The sequence below is a fragment of the Ochotona curzoniae genome, unplaced genomic scaffold (genome assembly GCF_017591425.1).
Source record: "Ochotona curzoniae isolate NIBS_2020 unplaced genomic scaffold, NIBS_Ocur_1.0 patch60, whole genome shotgun sequence".
NCBI classification, from domain to species: domain Eukaryota; kingdom Metazoa; phylum Chordata; class Mammalia; order Lagomorpha; family Ochotonidae; genus Ochotona; species Ochotona curzoniae.
In genome coordinates, this window is record NW_024467040.1 from 310,604 (window position 1) to 335,424 (window position 24,821).

The following is a 24,821-nucleotide window of genomic DNA, read 5'->3' on the forward strand; positions in this document are numbered from 1 at the left end:
TGTTTATATCAGTCCTTGCTTACAGTACATTTCATGAAAGTTTGTCAATCCTAGAAGCCCAGAAAGTATATAAAAACATCATTTCTGTCTTTGGTGAAATGCCCTTCAGTGTATTCTGTGGCTGGAGGTTATGAATGCATGGTAATTGTCTAATAAGTGTCCGCGTTCTCTGTCCCTCGGTGCTGACTGTTACATGTGCCTTTCCAGATATTCCAGATTCCAGAGTTCCCATCCCAACCATGCCCATCAGAGCAGTACCGCCAGAAGGTAAGGCTCCCTCAGCACCTGGGCTTGGGATGGCAATGTCCCACCACTAGGAAGTTACCAGTGCCCTAGGCACAGCAGGGAATGGGACCCCTGTGCCCTCTGCTGAATAATTCACCGTGTCATTAGCAGTCCGCATTAGAATGCTGAGGGGCGAGGTGGTGATGGCTCCAGCAGCAGGGTTCCTGCCGCCTGCCTGGGAGGCTTTTGCAGGCATTTGGGAAGTAAATAAATAAAATAAAGTAAAATAAAATCATGGAGCATATGTTCTATGACTTTACCTTGCAAATACATTTTTTTAATTTAGTTATTAAGCTGTTAGCTTTAGCCATAAGCTACCTTTTAATTACTCTTGTTGATGAATGAATTTGGTAGTACCTTTGATGTACTGAAATAAATGCACAAGAATTTTCATTACACGTCACGCAAAATAGGAAACTGAAGCACGTTACTAATGATAATGTTTATTTTCTTCAGAAATTCCCTCTACAGCTATTCCTCCTATTCCTCTTTTGCTGCCAGCACCTGAAGAAAAGAAACCACCACCAAAACGTATCGAAGGTAATATTATGTCACTTCCTTGGGTAAAAGCTGTTTTACACATCTCGTGGGCCCTCTAGTGGTCAAGACGTTGAATTGCCTCTTGAAATAAAACGACTTTCTCCAAGAGTTAACTAAAAGTGGAAGAAGTGCTTAATAAATCAGACAAAGCAAATACTGCAGTTAGCACGAACATACTCTATTTAAATGGAATTGTTTAATCATAGATGGAAATTAGTTTATGTTTTACTTTTCCCTACCAAGAACAAATTTCTACTTCAGCTTATGAAAATAAATCACCCTAGTTTGTAATCTGACTAAAAATGATAGGTTTTTCTTTCCCTAAATTATAATGTAAGCTACCATTATAAACTTTGTGTTACTAAAAACGTTATTTATAATATCATTTATACTATTTTAGTATGGCTTTTGTCCCCCTCATTCAAAGTTCACTAATCACTTCAGTGTTCTGGAGAATTGCCCTCCTCAAATCTCAGTGCAGAAATTGGCCCAAAGCTGCTTGGCCTAGTCAGCTAAAACTGGCTGTGATGGAGTTTCTAGAGTTGAGAAAAAAACAGGTTGCTGTCAGAGTTCCTCCAGCATGGTCAGAAACATTGTTCATGTCAAAGACGGGTATTTCCATAACCGCACCGCTCCTGCAGAAGCTTCAGAAGCTTGACATGTGAGTCCCCGAACACCCATTCCAGCTGCAGCAGAGGACTGAGCTGTTTTCAGCTAGCCTCAGAAAGAAATTCATCTTTGTGACTACTGGTACAACATTGGTTTAAAAAAAAACAATTTCCATAATATATATAAACAAAGCTAAATAAACATTTTAAACACCTGTGAGAGCAGGGAAAAATCTGAAATCAATTTTAAAAACAAGTTTCCCATTATATTTCTGTTGTCAAATATAATCATTAACCTTAATGATGGATTTATTCTTTGGATGTTCATGTCAATATGAGTAATTGAATATTAACTGTAAGACCTGAAACACTAAATCCTGTTTTTAAACTTTCAAATGATTTGTGTTCCTAAATACATACCAGAAATTGGAATTAAGGATGGTAATGAATGTGTAACCACAGCAGCAACCAAAGGAAGGTCTCACAATATACCATAATGTAAACTGCCACTATAAACCTTTTGCTACTAAAAGTGTTATTTATAATATTATTTATACTATTCTATTTATTAACAGGTGCATTTATACAAAGACACCTGTTATTCTTCCTCCTAACACATTTAGTGTTCATGCCTAAATTGAACACAGATGAAAATGTGCACCTATTCCATTTAAGACACAACTCTTTGTGTTCTAAAAACTTGCAGGTGTAAATCAGAGAAGATATATGGTCACAATCACATTGTATCTGATCCAAAACAGGTGTTTTTTTTCTTTTTTTACATTCTAGTCCGAGATCTTGACATAATGTAGTCTGAAGAAAATAAAATAACAAGCTCAGAGTCACCAGAAGACGTTTTCAGTTACTGTGTTGACATTTGGTTTTTTGTTGTTTGTTTTTCAGTGACCAAAAAGGCTGTGAAGAAAGATGCCAAGAAAGTGGCCAAGCCCAAAGAAGAAGTCCTGCCGCGTGAAGGTATTGCTGCCATTAAAATCAGTCAGAAAACGATCGGGGTGCTTTCCTTATGACTAAAACCATTAAATAGCACAAGGTAAAAGGTGGAAGAAGCAGGGTCAGAGCTTGAAGAGAAATTGCAATCTTGCCTTTTGATACTCTCACCCTCTTCTCTTGACTCAGTTCTCTCCCTGTCTCAACTTCGGTTTGGGGCTTTGTGTGTGTGTGCTTTTTCCCCCACTCTCTCCTGTCTTCTGGTCATCTAGGGCGTGGGTGGTGACTTAAGTTTAAGCCTGACTCTAGTGTTCCAGCTGCACCTGATCTAGTCATAGCAGCAGAGTCAAGGGCTGGCATCAACCCAAGATGCTTCATCAACCCAGCTTGGGATCCTTGCTAGTTTACTCCAATATCCATATTTGCAGGGAAAAAAAATGGTTTGTGAGGAAGATCAATTCCAGTCCCTTTGGTTAATGTAGCCTGGAAAGTATTCATGAAGACAGTTGGGTAAATTACATTTAAGCACATAATTTTGGCAGACTTAGCTAATATTACAATACAGGGACCTCCTAAAAGGAGAACCCAGGAGCTGGAGACAGCATGTGCCAATCGTTCTCTTTGCAACATTTGTTGAAATGTTGCAAAATTAGAGGAAGCTCAACTGGCATGGATGTTTCATGAACTTTATCGCTAATAATTTTTAAAAAGTCAAACATGCATTGCTTAAATTGGACACACTGTTCTTTTCATGTCCCATGTTCATTTAAATTAATTAAAGTCAACTTAAATTCGAATCAAACTAGTTGGCATTTCAGTTCCAATGGCATCACCTAGCATTTCTAAAAAGTTATGTTTGGAAATGACACACACTCAAGGACCATCTCTGAAGGTGTGGTATCATAGTAGTGACAGGCCATGCAAGGAAACAGCATTGATGCACTGGATTAGGAAACAGATGCACTCCCTCTGTCTGCCCCTCTGTCCTCCCTGGCTCTGTGTAACTTGACCTTTTGAAAAATAGATTTTCTTTAAAAAAAAAAGGCATAGGATGTCTCTTGCTTCCTCTTTTAAGAGGCACCCCACTGCCTGGCTTTGCTTTCTCTCCAGAGGTGCCTTCCCCTTCCATCTCCCTTCCTTGCTTACCTGGTCCCTTCACAAATAAAGTTTTCTGTCTGGAAAAAAAAAGGCACAATGCAAAAAAACAATCATGCTTTTTTATGTTTTTAAAGCTCTAGAAATTGCCAAGCCACCACCGCCTACTAAGTTAATTCCAGCAAAAGGTAAATGAAATGAAATTATAAAATATTTTTAGTTCTTAGGTTGTGTTTGTGTCATTTATTCTTATTTTTTAAATAGACACCTGCCAGGTTATAGTTCAGTGGTAGAATCTGAATTGCAATATAAGAGGTACTATTAGAAATGAGAGCAATTTTGCATTGCTTCTACGCTAGGAAAGCTAACTCAAAAATGCGTTTATTAAACTGCATCTGCGCACAGCAACATGGAAACAAGCAAGGGGACTAGAAAAGGAGAAGCCATTCCTAATTCTCTGAAGTGTATCATAAATATTCAGCATCATACAACTAATAGGGACCTTCAAGATCTTTTCAGATCCATTAGAGAAAGGGAAACAATTGAATTGATTGCATAATTTAAATTCTATCTTTATTAAGTTGATGAATGGGTTATCTTTCATCTTTAAAAAATGTGGATTTACAAGTAAAATATGCTTGAAAGAATAGTTGGAACTTTGAAAATGTGAACTAAGGCACCATTAAATATATATATATATATATAAAATTGTAAGTTTTGAAAATATTCCATGAAAAGACAGAGTTCTGCAAATGGAAGCTTCCACAGAACAACGGGTGAGGTGCTCATTTAGCAGTATTTACTGCAGGCATTTTTTTTCACACTGGGAAAATTTCACATCAAGAGCAAAGGCTATCAAGATAGCCTTTGCTGTCTTTCATAGTCAACTAAGTTTCAAATCCTATACAAAGAAAAGTGAAGCGAATCCTCAATGAAATTCTGAGATACTGAAGTTTTTGGCTGTGTTGTTTCATCTAATGAATTGAAGCAATTATGTGTGACTTACATATTGATATTTATTCACCTGTATATTGATTTGTTTTAGGTCCTGAAATTATTGACGTGTCATCTAAGGCTGAAGAAGTCAAGATAACAACCATCACCAGAAAGAAAGAAGTACAGAAAGAAAAGCAAGCTGTGTATGAGAAAAAGCAAGCAGTCTATGAGGAAAAGAAAGTTTTCATAGAGTCTTTTGACGAGCCTTACGACGAGCTGGAAGTGGAGCCCTACACAGAGCCCTTTGAGGAACCTTACTATGAAGAGCCGGAGGAAGACTACGAGGTCAAGGAGGAAGCTAGAAAGGAAGTTTATGAGGAATGGGAGGAAGATTTTGAAGAAGGGCAGGAATACTATGAAAGGGAGGAAGGCTATGACGAAGGGGAGGAGGAGTGGGAGGAGGAACACCGAGAGACAGAAGTGATCCAAGTTCAAAAGGAGGTGTACGAAGGTATGCTTACGCTGGCTGACTTTCCTCTTTGCCGCAGATCGTTGCATTTTCATGGCAATTAGCTGTAGATTAGAACTAGGGGAAAGGAAGATTTGCGTATTTTTTGGTTAGAAATCTTCAGAAACTCAGTCTTTTTAAAAATTCTTTTATTTTGGTAATCTTTATATAATTGATTAGGGCACAAAGGGTCAAGGGCTACAGGAAATTGGGTTCGGCCATTATTTCCACGTTAATAATATTTTTCTTTTTTTCTGTATCCGGGGTAAAAGAAACTCAATCTTTAAAGAAGTAATTTTCCTCAGAGTTACGTTCATGCTTTGGTATTACATGCTAAATAAATCCTTTAGTTCTATTATTCAGACTAAATTTCAGGTTCTGTCTTGGAACGCAGGAGTTCAGTTTTTATCTCCCTCTTCTTTTTGGCACCTCAGTCTTTGAAATCCAGCACTAGGAATTATGTTAGCAAGAATGATGCAAAATGCAGTATTCTGTGTGCTTATGTATCTTGACTTATTTGCAACTAATACAGCTTTTAGGAATGTACTAAGCATCTCTTCCTATCCTTTTTTTCCTAATTGAAGAAGCACATGAAAGAAAAGTTCCAGCAAAAGTGCCAGAAAAGAAAGTAGCACCTCCTAAAGGTATGTAGCTGTAATTACATTAGCAGATCAGAGCACGAGCGTCATTACCATGTCTCGTTTGGCAAAAATGTATAAATCACCAGTTCAAATCAATAGGCACAACTTCTTCTCTGTTCTATTATATCAGTGGATTTCTTAAAAATGTCTAACTCATCTAATAAAACATTAAAGGATTTTATGGTAGATTTTAAATAAATATGACCAAAATAATTTAAGTACTAAACCTTCTACATACCCAAATTTGTCTCTCTCTGAAAATCATTATATGTATATGTATGCATATATACATGTGCATGTGTGGAGAGAAAGAGGAGGGAGCGTTTTCCTAGAAATTCTAAAAGTACTGCAATTTCTTTAAAATGTTTGCAGTTGCAAAGAAGCCAGTAGTTGAAAAAATTGAAAAGACCACTCGAAGAATGGAGGAAGAAAAAGTCCAAGTCACCAAAGGTATCATAGCACGCCTCTAATGCCTGTAGCCAGCGGTCTGTTTCCCGATATGCACTCACGTGGTAGACATTTGTAAAGTCAACTGTTTTTAAATTTTGTGAAAAAAAAGATATATTTTTTTTATATATTTGTACATATTTTTTTTAAGTCCCTGAAGTTTCAAAGAAGATTGTGCCACAAAAACCTTCCCGGATTCCAGTAGAGGAAGAAGTTATTGAAGTGAAAGGTATATATCTAATTTTAAGCTACAACTTTGACTGCTTGATTGATGTCTCTGAAAATGTGCACATATTTTGCGAAAAAAAAAAAAAATTCCAAAACCACCACCAGAACAAGCTCAGTTTTATGTAATAAGATCTTAGAGGGAACTGCATACTTGTATAACTTGAATGAATAATAACATCTTGGTTTCTATTTTTGCTTTAAAATTTCACATTTTTAAGGGAGGCTTTGTGTTTAATTGGCAGCCTTCTAACTTTACTATGCAATGCATTCGGTTACACGTGGCATTTCCATCCTCTCGTTTACACGGATAGATTCTAACAGATTCGGCAGAGCACCGCAGTGTGCGTGAAGAAGTTGTGTCTATTTGATTTTCATTTAGTGGTGTTTGATGAAGGCTTCATGGGCTGTTTGTCTCCACTGTTCAAAACGGGATTTATGTTGTTGGCAAACTAAAATGTGTTATCAGGCTGTCATATTAACCCATTCAGTGTGTGCTTAAAGATTTAAGTAGTGTACAATCCATGTATTTGATCTAATGTCTTATCATAGAAAAATAAAACGCTAATGTGAAATACTCTCTTTGAAGTGCCAGCTGTGCATACAAAGAAGATGGTTATTTCAGAGGAAAAGATGTTTTTTGCTTCTCACACAGAGGAGGAAGTGTCAGTCACAGGTATAAGGCAATTTGAACTGGGGATCACCTGGAAGGGATTTTGTGGGATTTTTATCTCTCTTGTTGCTTTACAATCTGTGGTCATGTGGTCATTTCTGTCTGCTTGTAATTCTGTTCATCTTTATCATTTCACATGTGTCTGTTTTAATTTTCATTTTTGTGTTGATTGGAAATTATCTTGCACTGTGCTACAGCAGTAATTGTACATTTTTTAAAGTTCCCGAGGTACAAAAGAAAACTGTCACTGAAGAGAAAATTCATGTTGCTGTTTCCAAAAAGACTGAGCCACCACCTAAAGGTATTAGTGACACATTCTAAATTTACAATCTTTCAAAAATTGGTGTAGGTCGCAGATGAGGCAAATAGTAAAATAGCATAGTATATGATATGTCACGTAGCAGACCTAGAGCCGCCATTTACAAGGGACATAAGCAGGTGGTGAAGAGACCATCAGGAGTCCACAGGCGAGAGAAAGAGAGGTTCTAGAGGAGTTAGTCTCTGATTCAAGGAGTTCGCGGCCCCAGGACCCAGCATCTGGAAATACTGCCCCATGTCCCGGGGTCAGCTCAGACCAGCTCATTAGAGCCTGTGCTTTCATTTTCAGGAATCTTTCCAGCCAGGTTCCAGCCACAATTACTACCAATTAAATTACGTCATTTTAGAATTAAATAAATCCCACCGAAGAATAGGTGCTCCCAACCATTCCCAAGGAAGTGGAAGCACCTCCATCAAACGTGGAAACAGTCACATTTTTAAATGATTTTCTGGCTTCAATTGGAATGAAGCACAGTACCTGTGTTTTAGTTCTAAATCTTGCAATTCCAGCCATTCATTTGACACCACAATTACTAGCAATTAAATTATGTCAATGTAGAACTAAATAAATCACATTTTAATCACTAGTAAATATTCAACATTTCTTCCCACTTTACTGTATTTTTCTATTAGTTTTGTTTCTGAGTTTGTTTCCTCTGACTTGTTACCTGGTGGAACTGGCACATAATTTTGTGCTACAGGAAATTCCTTCCCCAGTCTGAAATCATAAGCTTTGTGTGAGGTGTCATACTGGAAATATTTCCAACAAGCCACAGATCAAGGCTCTGTCTACAACTTCAGCCAATACATTAGAAATTTCAGATTATCTAATGTGGTTGTCTTCATGCAACTACTGTGTACAAGTTAAGTTGCTAAAGCATTATCTTCAAAGTTACTGTTCTTTAAAAAAAGAAAATGGTTTTTATGGAAAAGGCAGTATTGCCACTGAGGAATGGATGTTCCCACCCACTCCCAAAAAAGTGGAGGCTCATAATCCAAAAGGGATACAATCACATTTCCAAATGATTTTCTGGCTTCAATTGGGATGAAGTAGAATATCAATTTTTTAGTTCCAAATGTTGCAACAATGAATGTTCTGTTTAAAATATACAGTTTCTCAAATATGACACATTTCTTTTAAAGTCCCTGAGCCACCTAGGAAACCAGTTCCAGAAGAAGTGACCCTCGTTCCCATTTCTAAAAAGGTGGAGCCCCCGGCAGCCAAAGGTAGAATATTTTTTTTAAAAAAAATCATAATATTTGTCTTCTTTGCTGTACATCTGCTTTCACACAATAGTGACACTGTCAAAGAAAATAGTGACACTGTCTGTGTGTGTTGATTTCATCCATTTGTGGCAATATATTGTACAAGCATCAGCCTCATTGCAAGGTCCTAGGCCATCCTAAGTGGGTCTTTGTTTCATGTTAACATATGTAATGTCTTTATGGTGTTGATGTAGTTCGTATTTGTTATGACAAGTAAAGCACACTGATTTACTTCTGAATTCTTAGACTCTACTGAGAATTCAAACTTTAGTGTGCTCTTTAAGTGTCTTCAAAGTAGACTAGATTGTTCAACCTGTTCAACCTATCTTTAAAGTTCCTGAAGCTCCCAAGAAACCAGTGCCAGAGGAGAAAAAGCCAGTTCCTGTACCCAAGAAGAAGGAACCTGCTGCTCCCCCAAAAGGTACTCCAGACATGGTGCTGGGGAGAACCTTTGCCTGGAATGCCTGCTGCTTGCTTTACGTGGTCTTCCTGTGGGCTATGCTCCCTTTTTATCCTGACTCTTACAAATTCTCCTTGTGTTTCTCAAGCTCCTCAGCTTTGGGGCTGTGTTTCTAACATGTAATATTTACAATCCTGAATATTCCCAAGGTACCACCAGAAACATTATTAAAATAACCATGTCAAACTACTACTTTAAATTTTTTATATCTTCCCACTCAATATTTGTGAAATTCATCTTCTGTAGTCGTGGCTCCAAGGGGAAAAATGACTCTAATTTCTCATGGATGACTTTTTCTTAATAAAAACTTGTGAGCCATGCAGACATGGAGATGGACAGAGGCAGCCAGAGCGACTGGCAACACAGAGTGTTAGCAGCATGCAGGTATACATGGTCTTGCAAGTGACGGCCAGGCATAGTCATCGCTGGTGACAGAAAACAGGGCTGTAGCCTTTGCTTTCACCCTCTTTTTGAGACACAGCTCTAGTGTTTTCCGTAAATGTGGCAAACAGCTACTCAGCTGCTGAAGTGAAGTGACTTTTTTATATAGGTGTGTTGGCATTCAAATGTGTGCTGTGGCCTACTGCTATTCCCTTTGGGGTTTCAGTTCTGCGTGAGTGGTGAAGGGAGTGGTGTTGAAAGACACTTGATTGAAGCGGTGAAGCCACAGCTGCACACATCTGGTCTCCTAGGAAGAGAGAGACAGCAGGAATTCAATCTCATTCTGTTGAGTAGAAAATAGTCACTGAAGCTAGCCATATTTATAGTGTTTTGTTTTGTCTGTTTGTCCAGTGTTTCTGTTTCTTCCAGAATCAAATCTATTTCTCTTTTAAACTCTTGGCTCTTGTATTATTTTGGTTCTTTTTTTTTTTTTATTTCAAATGATATAGAAAACAAGTTTTGAGTACTTGACCACTAAATGTGAAGATAATAAGAATAAAGCCAAAGCTCCCTTTAAAAAATAATTTTTGATTATTTGGCCATCAAGCACAAAAGTCATATTAGTAAAACCAGTAGTCCCAGAGTGACTTGGTACCTCCTGAAGGAGTCACAGAGACATCTCTCATTTATATAACACACTGCATGTATACATAACTAATAGCAAAATTGTGCCAATAGGTAAGGGATGAATTCTGTGTATCTTTTTCTGTTTTGTAGCTCAGTTTTAACTATCCAGATGCCTGCAAAACAGTGGTACATGTATCACATCAAAACCTTTATAACATCATAGCTGGCTTCATTTTCTGTATCACGCTGCTACTGTGTATGTTGTATATGACAGCACTCGTGAACTACATGAAGAGTTACATGTGTGCCTATGTCCTTTATCAAAGCAATTTCTGTCGGGACTCACTTTCTGTTTTAAAAACTTTAAGTTCCAGAAGTGCCAAAGAAGCCAGTGCCTGAAGAAAAGATTCCTGTTCCAACTGCAAAGAAGCAGGAAGCTCCCCCAACTAAAGGTACAGTGTCTTGCTTCGTCAAGTAGCCATGTTTTTTGTCTTAGTGTAGAAGAGTGTGTGTTGAGGTATCCATTAATTGAATTAATTTTGTGCAAAATAAATGTTTTATGGTGAGTGCCCATTTAACCAAAATGTCCGTCTACATGTTTGCAATCTTAGAAAATAAGTGTTTTAGTTGCTTTGGGCAAACAAAGTCAATTCTGAAAATGTCTTTTCAAGTTTCTGAAGTACAGAAGAGAGTTGTCACAGAAGAAAAAATAACAGTTGTTACAGAAAGAGAAGAATCGCCACCTCCAGCAGGTACTTAATCCCATTACCCTGAAATAACTTCCTCCCCTCCCAGCTGCTGTAACCCATGTCCTTGTGATTGGACCTACCTGTTCTGTGTTGATTACTTGTTTTCCTTCATGTTAAAATCCAATACTATCCTTTAAGTGCCAGAAATACCAAAGAAGAGAGTTCCTGAACAAAGAAGACCTGTTCCTCAGAAAGAGGAAGAAGCTCCACCACCAAAAGGTATTGTGTTGCTATCTTTTGGGGAGCCCTCTTCGTGTACAATTAGGTTCCCAGGCAAATTACTGACTTTCATGGTATCAGCACATAGTTGGTGCATGTATGTGTGTTGTGCTGGGCTCCAGGGAGGTAACAGTCAAGTCCTAAAAGTGCCTACTGTTTCTAAAGTGCCTGCTGTGCCCAAGAAACCTGTGCCTGAGGAGAAAGTCCCAGTACCCGTTCCTGTCGCTAAGAAACCTCCTCCTCCCCGAGGTAGGATTTGTCTCCGGCCTCTCTCAAGCCTCTTAGCATCTCAATTCTTCCCTATTTGGTCTGTTCTTTTCTTGCCCTCACCCTTTGTCTTGCTTCTGGTACAGCTTTGTGTAAATTACACCTGTGAACTGTTACTTGTTTTCCCATCATGCTTTGCGAAAGTGCTGCCATGTGCAAATCTTTTCTAGATCCTAAAAAGAGAGCACTGTAAAAAAAAAAAAATCTTGATTTTTAAAACTTCAACTTTTAATGCTTTCTTAAAGCGGAAGTTTCTAAGAAAGCTGTCATCGAAGAAAAAAGATTCATGGCCGAAGAAAAGCAAGCTGTCGCAGTGTCACAGAGAGTGGAAGTCATGCGGCATGAAGGTACAGAATCAGAAGAGAAGAAAAAGGAGTCTGCGTGTGTTTCCTCAAAGTTTTGTCTTCTTTCTAGATGTGACAGTTTAGCCTAGAACTTATCCTTGTTCGTTGTTTCTGTTCTGTTTTTAGTAGATTGTGTCAACCTGTTGGGCATTTCCGAGGGTGTCTCTTGTGCCTACGGTGGTCTTGAACTATTCAAAAAAAGTGAATGGGCTGCTGGGAATGTGGTACTTTTGCGAGTGCCACACTTGGATATATTTGAAAATCTGCTCAGTCTTGGGCAATGCTATCCCCTTATCTGAAACCAGCTGTTTCCTTCTGGAACTAAGGAGGCTGATGCAGTGATGCCTTAAGCAGATAGAAGAACCATCTTCCACACAACGAGGAGTATTTCTGCAGGCTGAATTTCCATTAAATCTCATCTTTTAAACTATTCACAGAGGCAGAATGGAGTTATTCAGAAGAGGAGGAAAGAGTGTCTGTTTCCGTTTATAGAGAAGAGGAAAGAGAGGAGGAGGAGGAAGAGGGAGTGGAGATTACAGAATACGAAGGTAAACAATGCAAACTAGATAGCCTTGAGCTGGTGTCTTGATGAAGTTTTCTTTCACAGATAGTTTAGCAGGCTGATGAGAAACTCTGTTTCTGAGGAAACTCCTCCTAGCCTCATTGGATCTGCCTTTCCTTCAAAACACAAAGTTGAGAAACATGACACATGATTAGAGTATACATCCAATTTATTTCCTCTCCTTCTTACCTCACATTTTCACATATGTCCTCTACATCCATTCTTTAGATAGAACTTCAGTTCAGCATGGTTTGTTTGTAATTTACCTTAGCATCTAATGTCTTAACACTGTTTCTCTTTTTTAGCACATTCTACAGACAGAAATATATTACATATTATATTCCTGTACACACATATATAGCCATGAAACAAAAAAATTATTACCCTTACTGTGTGCAATATTATTTGTTGTTTTTTGTTCCATCCTGCTCTGTTCTTTCCACTTAAGAAGATGGGAACCACGACCCATTTTATATTGATGACACAAATCACTAACATGTCCCTAGAGTTTTAAAATGAGCAAGAGCGTTTACTACCTCATTTAATTGCCAAAAGCAGAGTCATCTTTGTGTGTGTGAATCACTGAACACTTGAGGCCTTTCTGTATTTCATACATGGAGAAAACAGTTATGTAAAACTGTCGTCAGCTTGACTTGCATTCAGATGCCCCCATGCCCACAATTCAATTTCTGTTGTTTCTTAAATATTGCGTTAATTAAGGCATCACTAGGTTTCCTGCTAAAATTCAACGTTCTAACTAAAGCAATAAAGTTCTAAAGTAGCTCTGCTTTGAAATCAGTAAGTCCCTTCACAAATTAACTCTCCTCTCTCAATGAAAGGACAAGTAGAATTATGGTACCTTTGGACACCCTCAAGTACACCTCTGGCTAATGAATCTGGCTCCTCAGACTCTCCCTCTCCACTTAGAAGAAACGTTCTAATGACTAAAAGTTCTAATGACACATTCTTAATGGAAGGGTTTGGTGTAGAGTCAGGATAGGAGCCCATAAAAAAAATTCTGCCAGCTCTCAGTTCCTCCTGCAAGAGACCCTGGTGTTGGGCTTATGTCAAGAATCTGAGGAGCTCAACAACTCCACCCCTTCTAAAAATGATTGGAAATGGTCTCACCCCCTGGCTCTGATCATTGATTTGGGGGCAGTAAAAATTCATGTCAAACTGAAAGGAAAGACCTTCTTTGGTATTCTGATGTTTTCAAAAAGCCATAAAGATGGGTGGCATGTTAACTTTGCTTTCAGTGTCAAGAGCCAGGTGTGTTTTAAGCTTTCTATTCTGTAGGCTCAAAAATCACATGAAGTCTTCAACCTCTTCTACCCTACCTACCCACTAAGCAGGGGAGGGGAAGGGGCGGGAAGAACATGAGTCATCTTGCATTTCTCTTTTATATCTTCATGTGTATGTTTCTGCCCCAGAGCTTTTGAGTCTGAAGTGTTCTGTTATTTTTCAACTTGTCTTCAGATTCTTGTATTCTTAGTGGTTGGGCTTCTGTAATTTTCCTGCTATTCCTGTGAATATAATTGTCCTTATATGCACTTTATAATACACTTGAAAGTTAAATTAATAAAACCTCTTATACTCTTCGGGTATTTTGAATGAAGACTACCAGGGATTTGCCAAGTGTTAAACTTGTGGCATTTTAATCCCTTGTTGAAGTGACAAACTAAGACTAGAATTAAGTATGAACACCACTACAATTTGTTTTCTTTAAAATTGATGTCTTTAAAGTGATGGAGGAGCCTGAGGAATATGTTGTGGAAGAAAAGCTGCACTTTATTTCTAAGCGAGTGGAAGCTGAACCAGCCGAAGGTATTCTGCTTTCTCTCTCTGTTGATTTGTCCCTCCTTTACGTTCTCGTATAATTTAGTACCTGTAATGCAAATGTTAATAAATGTTATGTCTAGTTAAAAAAAAAAGACCCCTTATATTTTTATTTTAAAAAGAAGTCAGGTCATTTCCAAAGCATATTTTATCATCTTTTCAAGTGCCTGAGAAGCGTGAGAAGAAAATTGTCCCGAAACCAAAAGTTCCTGCTAAAACTGAGGAGCCTCCACCAGCTGAAGGTACACTTTCTCTCCAAGAAACGGATGCCGTTTGCTCTAGTAACTGAAACAATGCCTTTCGCTGAGACCACTAAGTTCTCAGCACACCCACAGAGCATTTTTCCCCCATCTGAGCTTAGTCTTTGCGTCTATGTGTGATCTTCTCAGAATTCTCTGTCACTTCTTATGTAATGAAAATTAATATTGTTAAACTTCATCTTTCTAAAGTCCCTGAGCCACCTAAGAAAATTGTGCCAGAAAAGAAAGTCCCGGCTGTGACTCCTAAAAAGGAGACGGTGCCTCCACTGAAAGGTATATTGGATTTTACTTTGTTCTTGAAAATGCTTCTCTTTCCTTTCTTCTTAAGTCAGTGTCTTCTTTGGATGTTGATAACTGCAATAAGCAAATGTGTGTTTACCCATCATATCTTTAGTGTTTTCCTATCATATGTTTGACTGTGTTACCTGCTATCTTTTAAGTGCCAGAAGAGCCAAAGAAACCAGTTCCAGAGAAAAAGGTTCCCCCCAAAGTGGTTAAGAAAGAAGAACCTCCTTCAGTCAAAGGTAAACAGAATCCTGCAGCCCAAAGCCTGTAGACATTTGTCTTGTCTTTTTGTTTCTCTTGCTGCTGTCCTATGGGTCTCACTTTCTGGATGTAGGCTGTTGGTGTATGTCGGTGGCACTGGTGTAGTAGCACCTTGTCTTTGGGTGGAGTTAAAATTACTTGTTGTGATGTTTAGCTGTATGTATTGTAAATTCTTTGATTCTACAAGCATAATACTTTCTGGCTGATATATACTTTTACAATTCTCCAGTAAACTATATAATCCCCTAATCCTTAAATTATCTTTGAAGTGGCTGAGAGGCACATGCAAATTACCCAGGAAGAGAAAGTTGTTGCTGTAACTAAAAAAGAGAAGCCTCCAAGAGCAAGAGGTACATCAGCCCCTTGAGTGCCCACTGTAGCACTTCATCTGCTCTCTGTACCAAGTGCACTGGCTCTGGGTGTTGGTTGTTGTTGTAGCTGTTGCTTTGTGTTTAAAATCATGAAAAATATCAAGTCTTTGATATTTGGTGCACTGCTTTATAACTTTCTTTATGGTTTGCATGAGAGAAACAGTTCTTTAAACTGAAATCTGTCTTTAAAGTGCCAGAGGAACCTGAAACAGCTGTTCCAGAAAAGTTTCCTAAACTTAAACCTAGAAGAGAAGAGGAGCCACCAACGAAAGGTAAACAGATTTAAAAAAAAAAAAAAAGAACATCCAGACATTGTAACTAAACTTATGAAATGTGTTTCGTTAGAGAAAATAAATAACTACATTTTACCAGGTAAATAATGTAAATATGCTATCTTATCACTTTCAATATTTCAGAAATGAACTACTTTTTTGAGAAAAAAAAAAAGTAAAACCTCTACCAAAGGTGCATAGCTTCCCTTAAAATGTGTTTGTCCTTTGTCTTGTTTTTCTAAGCACAGCTGCTAAACTCTCTTATGTGGCATTTTTTTAAAATCCTGACCATGTCAGCAGAACTTATGAAAAACCTTATAATTAAGGGAAAGAAACTATTTGTGTTACATGAATCTTTCTGTTGCTTTTACTTATTTGATAGTCATGGTTTCTGTGATTCTGTTGTCTTTTCCAATTCTCTTATAAATGCTACTTGATCTTCCTGAAGTTACTCAGAGTTCTTGAAGCATCAAGTAGCTTAGAAAAAGTATTCGTGTCTATTAGACCATGTTGATATCCATGTCTGTTGCTTTTTTCTTGTCACTTAAATGAGAAGTTTAAACAGCACTGGTACAGTTGTCTTTATTCTTGGATTATTTATTCAAAATTTGTCTTAGCATATAGCTTAGAGCTAAGAATCTTGCCATTCACTTTTAATAATTACTCTTTTAAAGTGACTGAAATCAGAAAAAGAGCTGTTAAAGAAGAAAAAGTATCCATTGAAGTTCCAAAAAGAGAACCTCAGCTCGCTAAAGGTATATTTATTGTGTCCTGATTACATAATAAGAAGTATGAAAGTAGCTGACTCTTCACCTGCTAGATTCCGTTTTGGCTCCTTTACATTAATAGATTTTTCTGACTCAAGTCAGGGATGCTAACCTCTGAAATCACAGTTAAGAAATAGACATTTTCTGATATCATGACCAGCTAAGGATACTCAGGGTCTCCTATAACTAGTGCATGAGACCATCACAAAAGAGTGAATTCAAAATGCAATGTCACTATCACCCCTAAATGAGTTCCAGAGTCAAACACTGCCTGTTGTCACTGTTATTCTAGAAGTAACAGTAACAGAAGAGAAAGAATGGTCCTACACCCGAGAGGAGGAAACTGTTTCAGTACAGCGGGAAGAGGATTATGAGGAAATTGAAGAATATGAATACAGAGAATTTGAGGACTATGAACCAACAGAAGAATATGACCAATATGAAGAATATGAAGAACGAGAGGCTGAACATCGGGAAGAGTATGAAGAATATACCACAGGTATGAGCAAAACTGTAACCTGAAACAGATAAATGTGTGCAGATTCCATGGGAACAGGAGAAAATGTTGGATGCCCAAAGAAACTTGGAAAAGTCTCTGTTTCATTTGGCAAATCCATAATTCCTTTCTCTTGGTAATTCCTCACTGGAGAAGGGAGAGGAGGAAACTATAAATCTTAAGAAAATTATTGTTGGGTTTTGAAAATACCCATCCTCCTTATTTTTGCTGATCTGCAAAAGAGCAACTGTCTCTAAGTTTCTCCAACTAAGAATTTACTTTAAGGTGCCTATGAACTTCCTTAAACATGATCAAAAAATGTCTGTTTCTTAGTCTGAAGCTTAGTATCTTCAAGCACAATAGGCTATTAAGAAAACATACTACTTTCAGAATTTGTATTGTCACAAGTTAATGATGACTGCCTCTAAAGACAAGACAGACAAGAAAGTAACATAAACAGTTGTGCTCACCTAATCAGATCAAGTCTGTGAGCATACGGTTCAGATTCTAAGAGCTTTGCTTATTTTATCCATGGAATAAATTCAAATCAGAATTTTATAGTATTCACTGATATTGTACCTAATTTCATTTCTAATGCTCCATTGCCTAACTTTGAGAAAATTCTAAATAGTTTTACAGACAGCATTAGAAAACAGTATTATAGAGAGAGGAATTTTAACCGTGACTTTGTAGATCCAAAGTGGAAAAAAAAATTGAGTATGATAAAATGAAATTGTATTTGTTTGATTGAAGGAAATACCAAGGAGTCAAGGGTGACATACGGTTTTTGAGATCTGTTCGAGGTTATTCTCCTTAGACCTTATTTCCTGAGGGCCTGGCTATCCCATAGACAAAATGTTTTAACTCTTTGATTCTGCTTAAGAAATATTTTTAGTCTGACACTAATTACTCATATGCACCTTTAAAGAACCCACGAAGCCTGTCCCAGTGAAGCCTGTGCAAGAAGAGCCTGTTCCCAAAAAGCCCAAGGCCCCACCAGCTAAAGGTAGAGTGAGAACAGCATCACCATTGTGGGACCTCTGCTTCCTGCCTGCCTGTGTACTACTAACACGCGTGGATGTGGCTGTGTTCCAATCATGTGTGCTTGGGGAACACGTATGTGGAATTTCTCAACTCTTGGTTGTTATTGACTCTTGAGAAGCCTGGTTTTGAAATCTTTTACTATTAATATTTTTAAAGTGCTGAAGAAACCTGTTGCTGAAGAAAAAGCACCAGTACCTATTCCTAAGAAACTCAAACCTCTGCCACCCAAAGGTACATCACAGAGTAATAAGTACCTTCAAACAAGTCTGGTACTCATATTCTGTAATCGTGTCTCCTGTGTCGCTTGTCTGATGGTCTCTGTGCTTACTGAACAGATTGTTCAAGTCTTGATTCTTTCAGTTGTCCCTGTCTATTTGTTATACAGTACACATATAGGGCTGATTTTAATGCTCTTTAATAATGAATATCTTTAAAGAACCTGAAGAATCAAAGAAGGTTGTTGAGGAAAAAATACGTATTTCAATCACCAAACGTGAAAAAGAGCAAGTGGCTGAACCAGCTGCTAAAGGTATAAATTCCTTTCTAGATTATGATCTTCTACAATATGTCTTTTGAAATGAACATACTGTGTCTTGCTTTACTTGGTTATTTTATGTCTTTTAATTCTTAAGAGATTTTGGATGTAAAAATCTGTAAATCCAGGATAAAATAATACTACATTTAAGAGGAAGAATGTTTTAAAAATCCACAGCCTCTTTTACAAAGACTAGAATACAGTGTTTGCACTTAAAAATCAGAGACCTTTAGATTTAAAAATCATACTTCTGATTTATCTATGTTGGTGTGATAATGAAATTTGATTATTTATGCATTCTAAAATAATTTTAAGGATGAAAAATTCTAACTCAGTATGCAGTCATTTTTTGGCTTTATATGAAGTATATATTTTAAATGAAGTAACATCCTACAATTCTGAAAGTATGCTAACCCAGAAGTAAATTTAGCTTTTCATTGATGGATGTTTCCTACAAAGACATATTCAAACACTAAACATCATTGGGCTCTGCCTCTCATGTCTACTTGAGTAAATATTTCTATGAGAAATATGAGAATCTATGAGAATCCTATCTGTGAAAATCAAACTTCCTTATAGATGAACAGTTGAAATTCTATCTCAGTAGAGACAGCTACAAAAATTATTCCATCTACCTAAAATACAGCAAAGCAATAATTGGCTATCTGAGTGACTTCCAACACTAAAGTTTTCTTACATTTAACATTTCAAGTGCCCATGAAGCCCAAGAGGGTTGTCCCAGAAGAAAAAGTACCTGTCCCTAAAAAAGAAGTAGCAGCACCTGTTAGAGGTACCTAATGCACTCCTTTGCCCATTCTTCTTTGTCTTCCTGGATGTTGAGTTCAAGTGTGGTTCTGTGTATGAAGTACTTTTGGGGGGCCAGGGAAAGCCTGCTCTTTCTTTTGTGGTAAATAGGATTGTGTTGCTCAAGTGTCTTAATTTCATTGATTAACTGGAAAAATGTTCAACTTAAAATCTTTAAAGTGCCCCAAGTGCCTAAAAAACGAGAACCGGAAGAGGTTGCCTTTGAAGAGGAAGTTGTAACCCACATGGAGGAACATCTTGTAGAAGAAGAAGAGTACCTCCATGAGGAAGTGGAGTACCTCCATGAGGAAGTGGAGTACTTTCCTGAGGAAGAATATGTTTCTGAGGAAGAATATCTTCATGAGGAAGAAGAATACCTGCATGAGGAAGAGAAGGTCATAACCAAGAAAGAAGTGGTGCCAGTCATACCAGTCAAAGGTAGATTATGTCTCCTGCAAGACAAAGATATCCAACAGTATCTTTGGAGCTTGAGCAACTGGCATGATCAGATTCTGGGGGATATTAGCACCAGGGACCAAGTTTGCCTAATCTAGAAATAGACATTTTTATATACAGAAGCATGTGATATCTATAGATGCTTTGCCTGTTTTGTATCTTTTCTGCAACATTCCCAAAATTCTTCATAATATCTTTAAAGTGCCTGAAGTGCCCAAGAAACCTGTTCCAGAAGAGAAGAAACCTGTTCCTGTTCTCAAAAAGAAGGAAGCCCCACCAGCAAAAGGTACACAACCAATCCAATGGGAGCCATAGAGGAGCTCTCTGTCCCCAATAGGTGAACTTCTAAGAAGAAACCTGTGTGTGTTCCTGTCTGTTAAGATTTGGATGTGCTTTGTGTGGTTGTCTGGATGTCTCATTTTTGGTGGTCAGAACTTAACAGTAAACAATGTTTTTAAAGTGCCTGAGGTTCCTAAGAAGCCAGATGAGAAGATTCCTGTACCTATTCCTAAAAAAGAAAAGGCTCCACCAGCTAAAGGTACATCTGTTCATAACCCAGCAGTGGAATAATGTAAAAACTTACCCATGTAGAATAACCTGGTGAGCTATGGCATTTCTTCTCCATGTGATAATATTAGTTAACACCAATGTCTGGGGCAAATGTGGCACAACCAGTGAAGCCTCCTCTTGGCACCCATAATCCAGCCTCCTATTAATGTACCAAGGATGCAGCAGATGATGGTTTGAGTACTTGAATTCCAGTCACCGGAGAGGAAGCCTTGTTGGGGTTCCTGACTCCTAGCTTTCAACTCTTAGGTCCCTTGCTATTGTGTCCATTCGGGGAGTGAAGCAGTGAATGAAAATCTGTGTTAGTCTCATTGTGCCTCTCTGCTTCTCTCTCTCCCTCTCCCTCTGTGTCGCTCTGTGACTTAACCTTTCAAACAAATCTTCTAAAAAGTAATATCAGTGTCAAAGCAACAATCATTCAGCTGGTCACAGGAGCAGTAGAGCATGTATCCCTCTCTTAAACTTGCCCAGAAAACATGCTTATTGACACTTAATCCTTGATTCCTCCTCTTTAGGAAAAAGTGCTCGGTGTAAACTAAACTCTTTTTACAGTATTAAACAAAACCATCATTTATTAGGCATTATGTGCTGTCTTTATCACGAGTCCGTGGTTTTTTTTCTTTCAGTTTTTCTAGTCGTAACATTTGTGCATTTTCATGCCTGTGTTTTGTGGCTATGATTTTTTTTCAGTCTTACTGTGAAATTATTAAAACATGTATGATGTTTCACTTAAGATGTTAACTGCTGTATTTTTTGCTATTGAGGAGAAATGTGACACTAACCCTTACTTGATATTTTTAAAGTTCCTGAAGTGCCCAAGAAGCCTGTGCCAGAGGAGAAAGTACCAGCGCCCGTTCCTAAAAAGGAAGCTCCGCCAGCCAAAGGTACATGAACTTCAGATGTGGCAAAGTAGTTTAAATTCACATTTGCATTTGTGTAAAAATTCATTCATTCCATTCAATATTCTTTAGGAATGCAACTCTTTACTATCACTTTTTATAGAGTGCAAAAATATTGTATTTCAAGAAGTAAGACACTTCCTGGAATTTCCTTGTCAAATTTTTATTACCTAATTTCGATCTTTTTGACACTGTGCATGGATTACGTATTTCTATGTTGTATGAATTTTTTCTCTAAAAAATTGTTTTTGAAGTGCCAGAGGTGCCCAAGAAGCCTGTGCCCGAGAAGAAGGTACCAGTTCCTGCTCCAAAGAAAGTGGAAGCTCCACCTGCCAAAGGTACATCCAATTATCAGTTACAGTGTAAGGTGGCAGATCCCATGTCTATGTCACTCATACACCATTCTCCTTTAATATTACATGCTTCTACAAGGTGTCTGTCTTACTAGAAATACACCAAGTATGTCATAATTGCTTTTTATGTCAGTGGGTCTAAAACATTGTGAATGAGCACATTCTTAAAGGCCAATAATATCTTTAAAGTGCCAGAGTTACCCAAGAAGGTCATCCCAGAAGAAAAGAAACCAACACCTGTTCTGAAAAAAATGGAAGCTCCACCCCCAAAAGGTACATTAATATGAGAACCAGGACCAAAAGGAACATTCCCTGTAGCTCCACACCATCACTAATTATAATTAACACTTGATGATATTTATGTTGAAGATCATCAATGCTGTATGTCCCAGAATATTTGTTTCCTGTTTTGTCCTATTGTGTGCCTACGTTACAAAAAAGTGATGTTCGTGTGACTTAATATGTATCTTTAAAGTGCCCAAGAAACGTGAAGCTGTCCCAGTTCCTGTAGCTCAACCTCCAGAAGAGGAACTTTTGTCTGAGGAAGAAATTGCTCCTGAAGAGGAAGTTCTCCCTGAGGAAGAGGAAGCTCTACCCGAGGAGGAAGAAACTCCTGCAGAGGAAGCACCTGAGCCTGAGGAAGAGGAAATTCCTCCTGAAGAGGAAGAATTTGTGCCTGAAGAAGAAGAAACTGGACCTGAAGAAGAGGAAGTTCTTCCACAGATCAAACCCAGGGTCCCAGAGCCAGCACCAGGTACACAAGCTCTTCTTGGAACCAGGAACTCATTTGTGTTGAGTTCTTCTTGTCTTGTTGTTCATCTCCAGTGGTGTTGGCAAAGCATGCTTTGTTGTCTGCTGTCTCAATCTCAGACACATTGCCATGGATATGCCTTGTTCACTATGTCTGCTTTCTGTGTATGTCGGCTCTGTGTGACCTGATTGTCTTTCCAAATTGCTTGCCTAGAAAGGTCATTGAGTTCTCTATGGTCTTACGTGTGTCTCTCTGGTTTGTCATATGCCACACTGTGCCTGTGAATTTTAATGACTTACTATGAAATGTTTTTAAGTGCCTGAAGCACCAAAGAAAACTGTACCAGTGAAGAAAGTCCCTGTTCCTGCCCCCAAAAAAGTGGAACCTCCACCGCCACCTAAAGGTACAGAAGGCACACCTCCCCGAAGTGAACACCCACTCCCCACCCATCATGTTAAAAGATAAATTACAGTGTAACAGGGGAGAGGGAAAATTATATTTCCTAAAATGGTCCAGGAAGATTGACAGTCTTCTCTTTTTATTGGACATTAGCAAAACAACAGTATTCTAAGAACAACAGGAGGAAGTGCTTGCCAAATTCCAGTGGTTTTATTAAATATCAGGATTTTCATGGAAATATTTTGCAAGGTTATATTATATACAGATAAAAGTTTTTTCATTTTATCTATTGAACCATTTTTGTTAGATTGTTAATTTTAAATGATCTTGTGATGACACAGTGAAAAGAAAAGATTATTTAAAACAGAGTAATAATCCATGACTTTATACTGTGCATTATTTATATATAATATGCAGTATGAAATTATGCTATAATTATTATGATGTAAATATTATACATGATGTTTTATAGTTATACACACATATGTAGCAACTCCACGGATTTTGATTTTAGCCTTGGCTTTGTACTTTGCTTGTTATTCTGAGAAAGCGCTTTAACCAATCTAAGCCTTGACTTTAAAGTGCAGATGCTAATATAAGTCCCAGTGGGCTCAGATATTGTTATGAGAATACAATAAAATCTAGCATAAAGGCACTCCATCATTAAAAGGATAATATCCAAATGTGACAGATTTGGTCTGCTCATAATACAGGACATGATGAATCTGTTCATTCCTTAAAACTCAATAATACTTTCTAAAAATGGTCTTGGCTTTGATACTTAAGCTAAGCATAACCCTTCCACAGGCTGGATAGCCAGATGATCAAAGAAATGGAAAAGCTGATCCTGTTTTAGTACTTTAAGGATACTTGATAAAGAATTAATTCCCAGTGAAATTTAGATGGCTGAAGTGGCAGTCCTATCTTCTGATAATCAAATATGCTACTGCCCCTTTGCTGTAAAAATCATAATCACATCCTAAACTTGGGTTCCAGTTTCTAGTACCTTTCCATTCTGTTGCATGTTGGTCTTTGTGTGTCTGGACTTCCTGGTTTCTCTTTATTTTGTCTGCCAAAAAAAGTAATCTTATCATGAAATGATATTCTTAAAGTGCCTGAGGTCAAGAAGAAAGTGCCAGAGAAGAAAGTGGTGATTCCCAAGAGAGAGGAGGCTCCACCTGCCCCAGGTACTAGAACTCCCAGCAAAAGTAGACTGTGCCATTTCTTTCCATCCCTGCTTCAGTATTTTTAACACATTATATTGTTGCTGTGTCTGTTGTTCTTGTGTTGATGAAACTGAAATTACAAAACAAAATAATGTCTTTCAAGAACCTGTGATCCTTAAGAAACCTGAACTGGAAAAGAAGGTGCCTCCTGCTGCTAAGAAACCAGTGGCCCCTCCTGCCAAAGGTACTGCATCCTATAACAGGATGCACTTGCTGCACCCGTGTTGAACTGTGGTGCTTGCTCCACAGGATGTTCAACATAACCGTTAGCATTGTGTGGTCTGTCATTGACGTTTGTCATTCATGACTCTGTGGCACCCATGTTTGTGTCATCTCAGGTTTTACATTTTATGTTCGTGTCTTTGATGTTGCTTTCCACCTGTGCTATTGCTAAAATATAAAAGTACTAAAATTATGTATCTTCAAAAAGCCAGAAGTAACTAAGAAACCAGTCTCTGGGGTACCCATTGTTCTTCCAGAAAATGTAGAGGTTCTTGGAATAAAAGAAGATTTCTGGAATTGAGTCTTAAAGTACCAACCTCTTGATTCTTTTCTCAATAACTGAGTCTGTGCAATGTCAGTGTCACCTTGTATGTGGATGTTGTGATATTTGCTCTTTGTTGGTTGAAAATAAAATATGTAGTCTTTACTGCTCTTTGGCTCCTACATTTAAGTACTTAAAATGATCACTATCTTTTAAGTTCCTGAAGTACCTAAGAAAGTGGAAGAAAAGCGAATCATTCCCCCTAAAGAAGAGAAAGTTCAGCCTATTGAAGGTATATGACTTTCTAAGAAACTATCATTTTGAAGTAATTACTGTTCTCTGATTTGTTTAATATTTGAAGAATATAAATGTGCATTTCATCCAAGAATATAAAAAGAAATTATTTACCCAGTAGTAATTGGGCAAGCAACCTAATATCTTTTGAGTCTCCTTCTTGCACATGGCACCTGTTTGTTTGTCTGTTTGTTACATGTTTTGTTTTAATGAAAAGTTTTGAAAAGTGCATAATATTTGCTGTGGGAGAATTTCTCATCAAAAAACTTAACAATTGTGGAATAAACTTATCCATAATAAATTCCAGTTAAACTTGAATAAGAAACACAGAAAAAATCTGTTGCTCTCTAGCTTTCTGAATC

General features: G+C 37.8%; 1 protein-coding gene across 5 annotated transcripts in view; it reads left to right on the plus strand.

The window, feature by feature from the left end:
• LOC121168137 (titin) overlaps window positions 1–24,821 on the plus strand; it is a 262,883-nt gene that overhangs the window by 97,841 nt on the left and 140,221 nt on the right. For 2 of the 5 annotated variants that reach the window (XM_040997939.1, XM_040997940.1), the window contains 40 exons: window positions 208–267; window positions 742–825; window positions 2,337–2,408; window positions 3,620–3,664; window positions 4,522–4,923; window positions 5,505–5,564; window positions 5,934–6,011; window positions 6,160–6,237; window positions 6,823–6,909; window positions 7,127–7,207; window positions 8,368–8,451; window positions 8,825–8,911; window positions 10,327–10,410; window positions 10,630–10,710; window positions 10,846–10,926; window positions 11,092–11,175; window positions 11,439–11,547; window positions 11,973–12,085; window positions 13,843–13,923; window positions 14,100–14,177; window positions 14,385–14,468; window positions 14,636–14,719; window positions 15,011–15,091; window positions 15,304–15,384; window positions 16,059–16,139; window positions 16,444–16,650; window positions 17,576–17,653; window positions 17,848–17,922; window positions 18,128–18,220; window positions 18,939–19,016; window positions 19,211–19,320; window positions 19,396–19,468; window positions 19,689–19,772; window positions 19,947–20,024; window positions 20,857–20,937; window positions 21,207–21,290; window positions 21,495–21,578; window positions 21,781–22,059; window positions 23,568–23,642; window positions 24,383–24,457. The exons of the other annotated variants lie outside the window; for them this stretch is intronic. In XM_040997939.1, coding sequence (XP_040853873.1) covers window positions 208–267; window positions 742–825; window positions 2,337–2,408; window positions 3,620–3,664; window positions 4,522–4,923; window positions 5,505–5,564; window positions 5,934–6,011; window positions 6,160–6,237; window positions 6,823–6,909; window positions 7,127–7,207; window positions 8,368–8,451; window positions 8,825–8,911; window positions 10,327–10,410; window positions 10,630–10,710; window positions 10,846–10,926; window positions 11,092–11,175; window positions 11,439–11,547; window positions 11,973–12,085; window positions 13,843–13,923; window positions 14,100–14,177; window positions 14,385–14,468; window positions 14,636–14,719; window positions 15,011–15,091; window positions 15,304–15,384; window positions 16,059–16,139; window positions 16,444–16,650; window positions 17,576–17,653; window positions 17,848–17,922; window positions 18,128–18,220; window positions 18,939–19,016; window positions 19,211–19,320; window positions 19,396–19,468; window positions 19,689–19,772; window positions 19,947–20,024; window positions 20,857–20,937; window positions 21,207–21,290; window positions 21,495–21,578; window positions 21,781–22,059; window positions 23,568–23,642; window positions 24,383–24,457 — 3,894 coding nt within the window. The remainder of the gene's footprint in view (window positions 1–207; window positions 268–741; window positions 826–2,336; window positions 2,409–3,619; window positions 3,665–4,521; window positions 4,924–5,504; window positions 5,565–5,933; window positions 6,012–6,159; window positions 6,238–6,822; window positions 6,910–7,126; window positions 7,208–8,367; window positions 8,452–8,824; window positions 8,912–10,326; window positions 10,411–10,629; window positions 10,711–10,845; window positions 10,927–11,091; window positions 11,176–11,438; window positions 11,548–11,972; window positions 12,086–13,842; window positions 13,924–14,099; window positions 14,178–14,384; window positions 14,469–14,635; window positions 14,720–15,010; window positions 15,092–15,303; window positions 15,385–16,058; window positions 16,140–16,443; window positions 16,651–17,575; window positions 17,654–17,847; window positions 17,923–18,127; window positions 18,221–18,938; window positions 19,017–19,210; window positions 19,321–19,395; window positions 19,469–19,688; window positions 19,773–19,946; window positions 20,025–20,856; window positions 20,938–21,206; window positions 21,291–21,494; window positions 21,579–21,780; window positions 22,060–23,567; window positions 23,643–24,382; window positions 24,458–24,821) is intronic. 5 annotated transcript variants of the gene reach the window in all.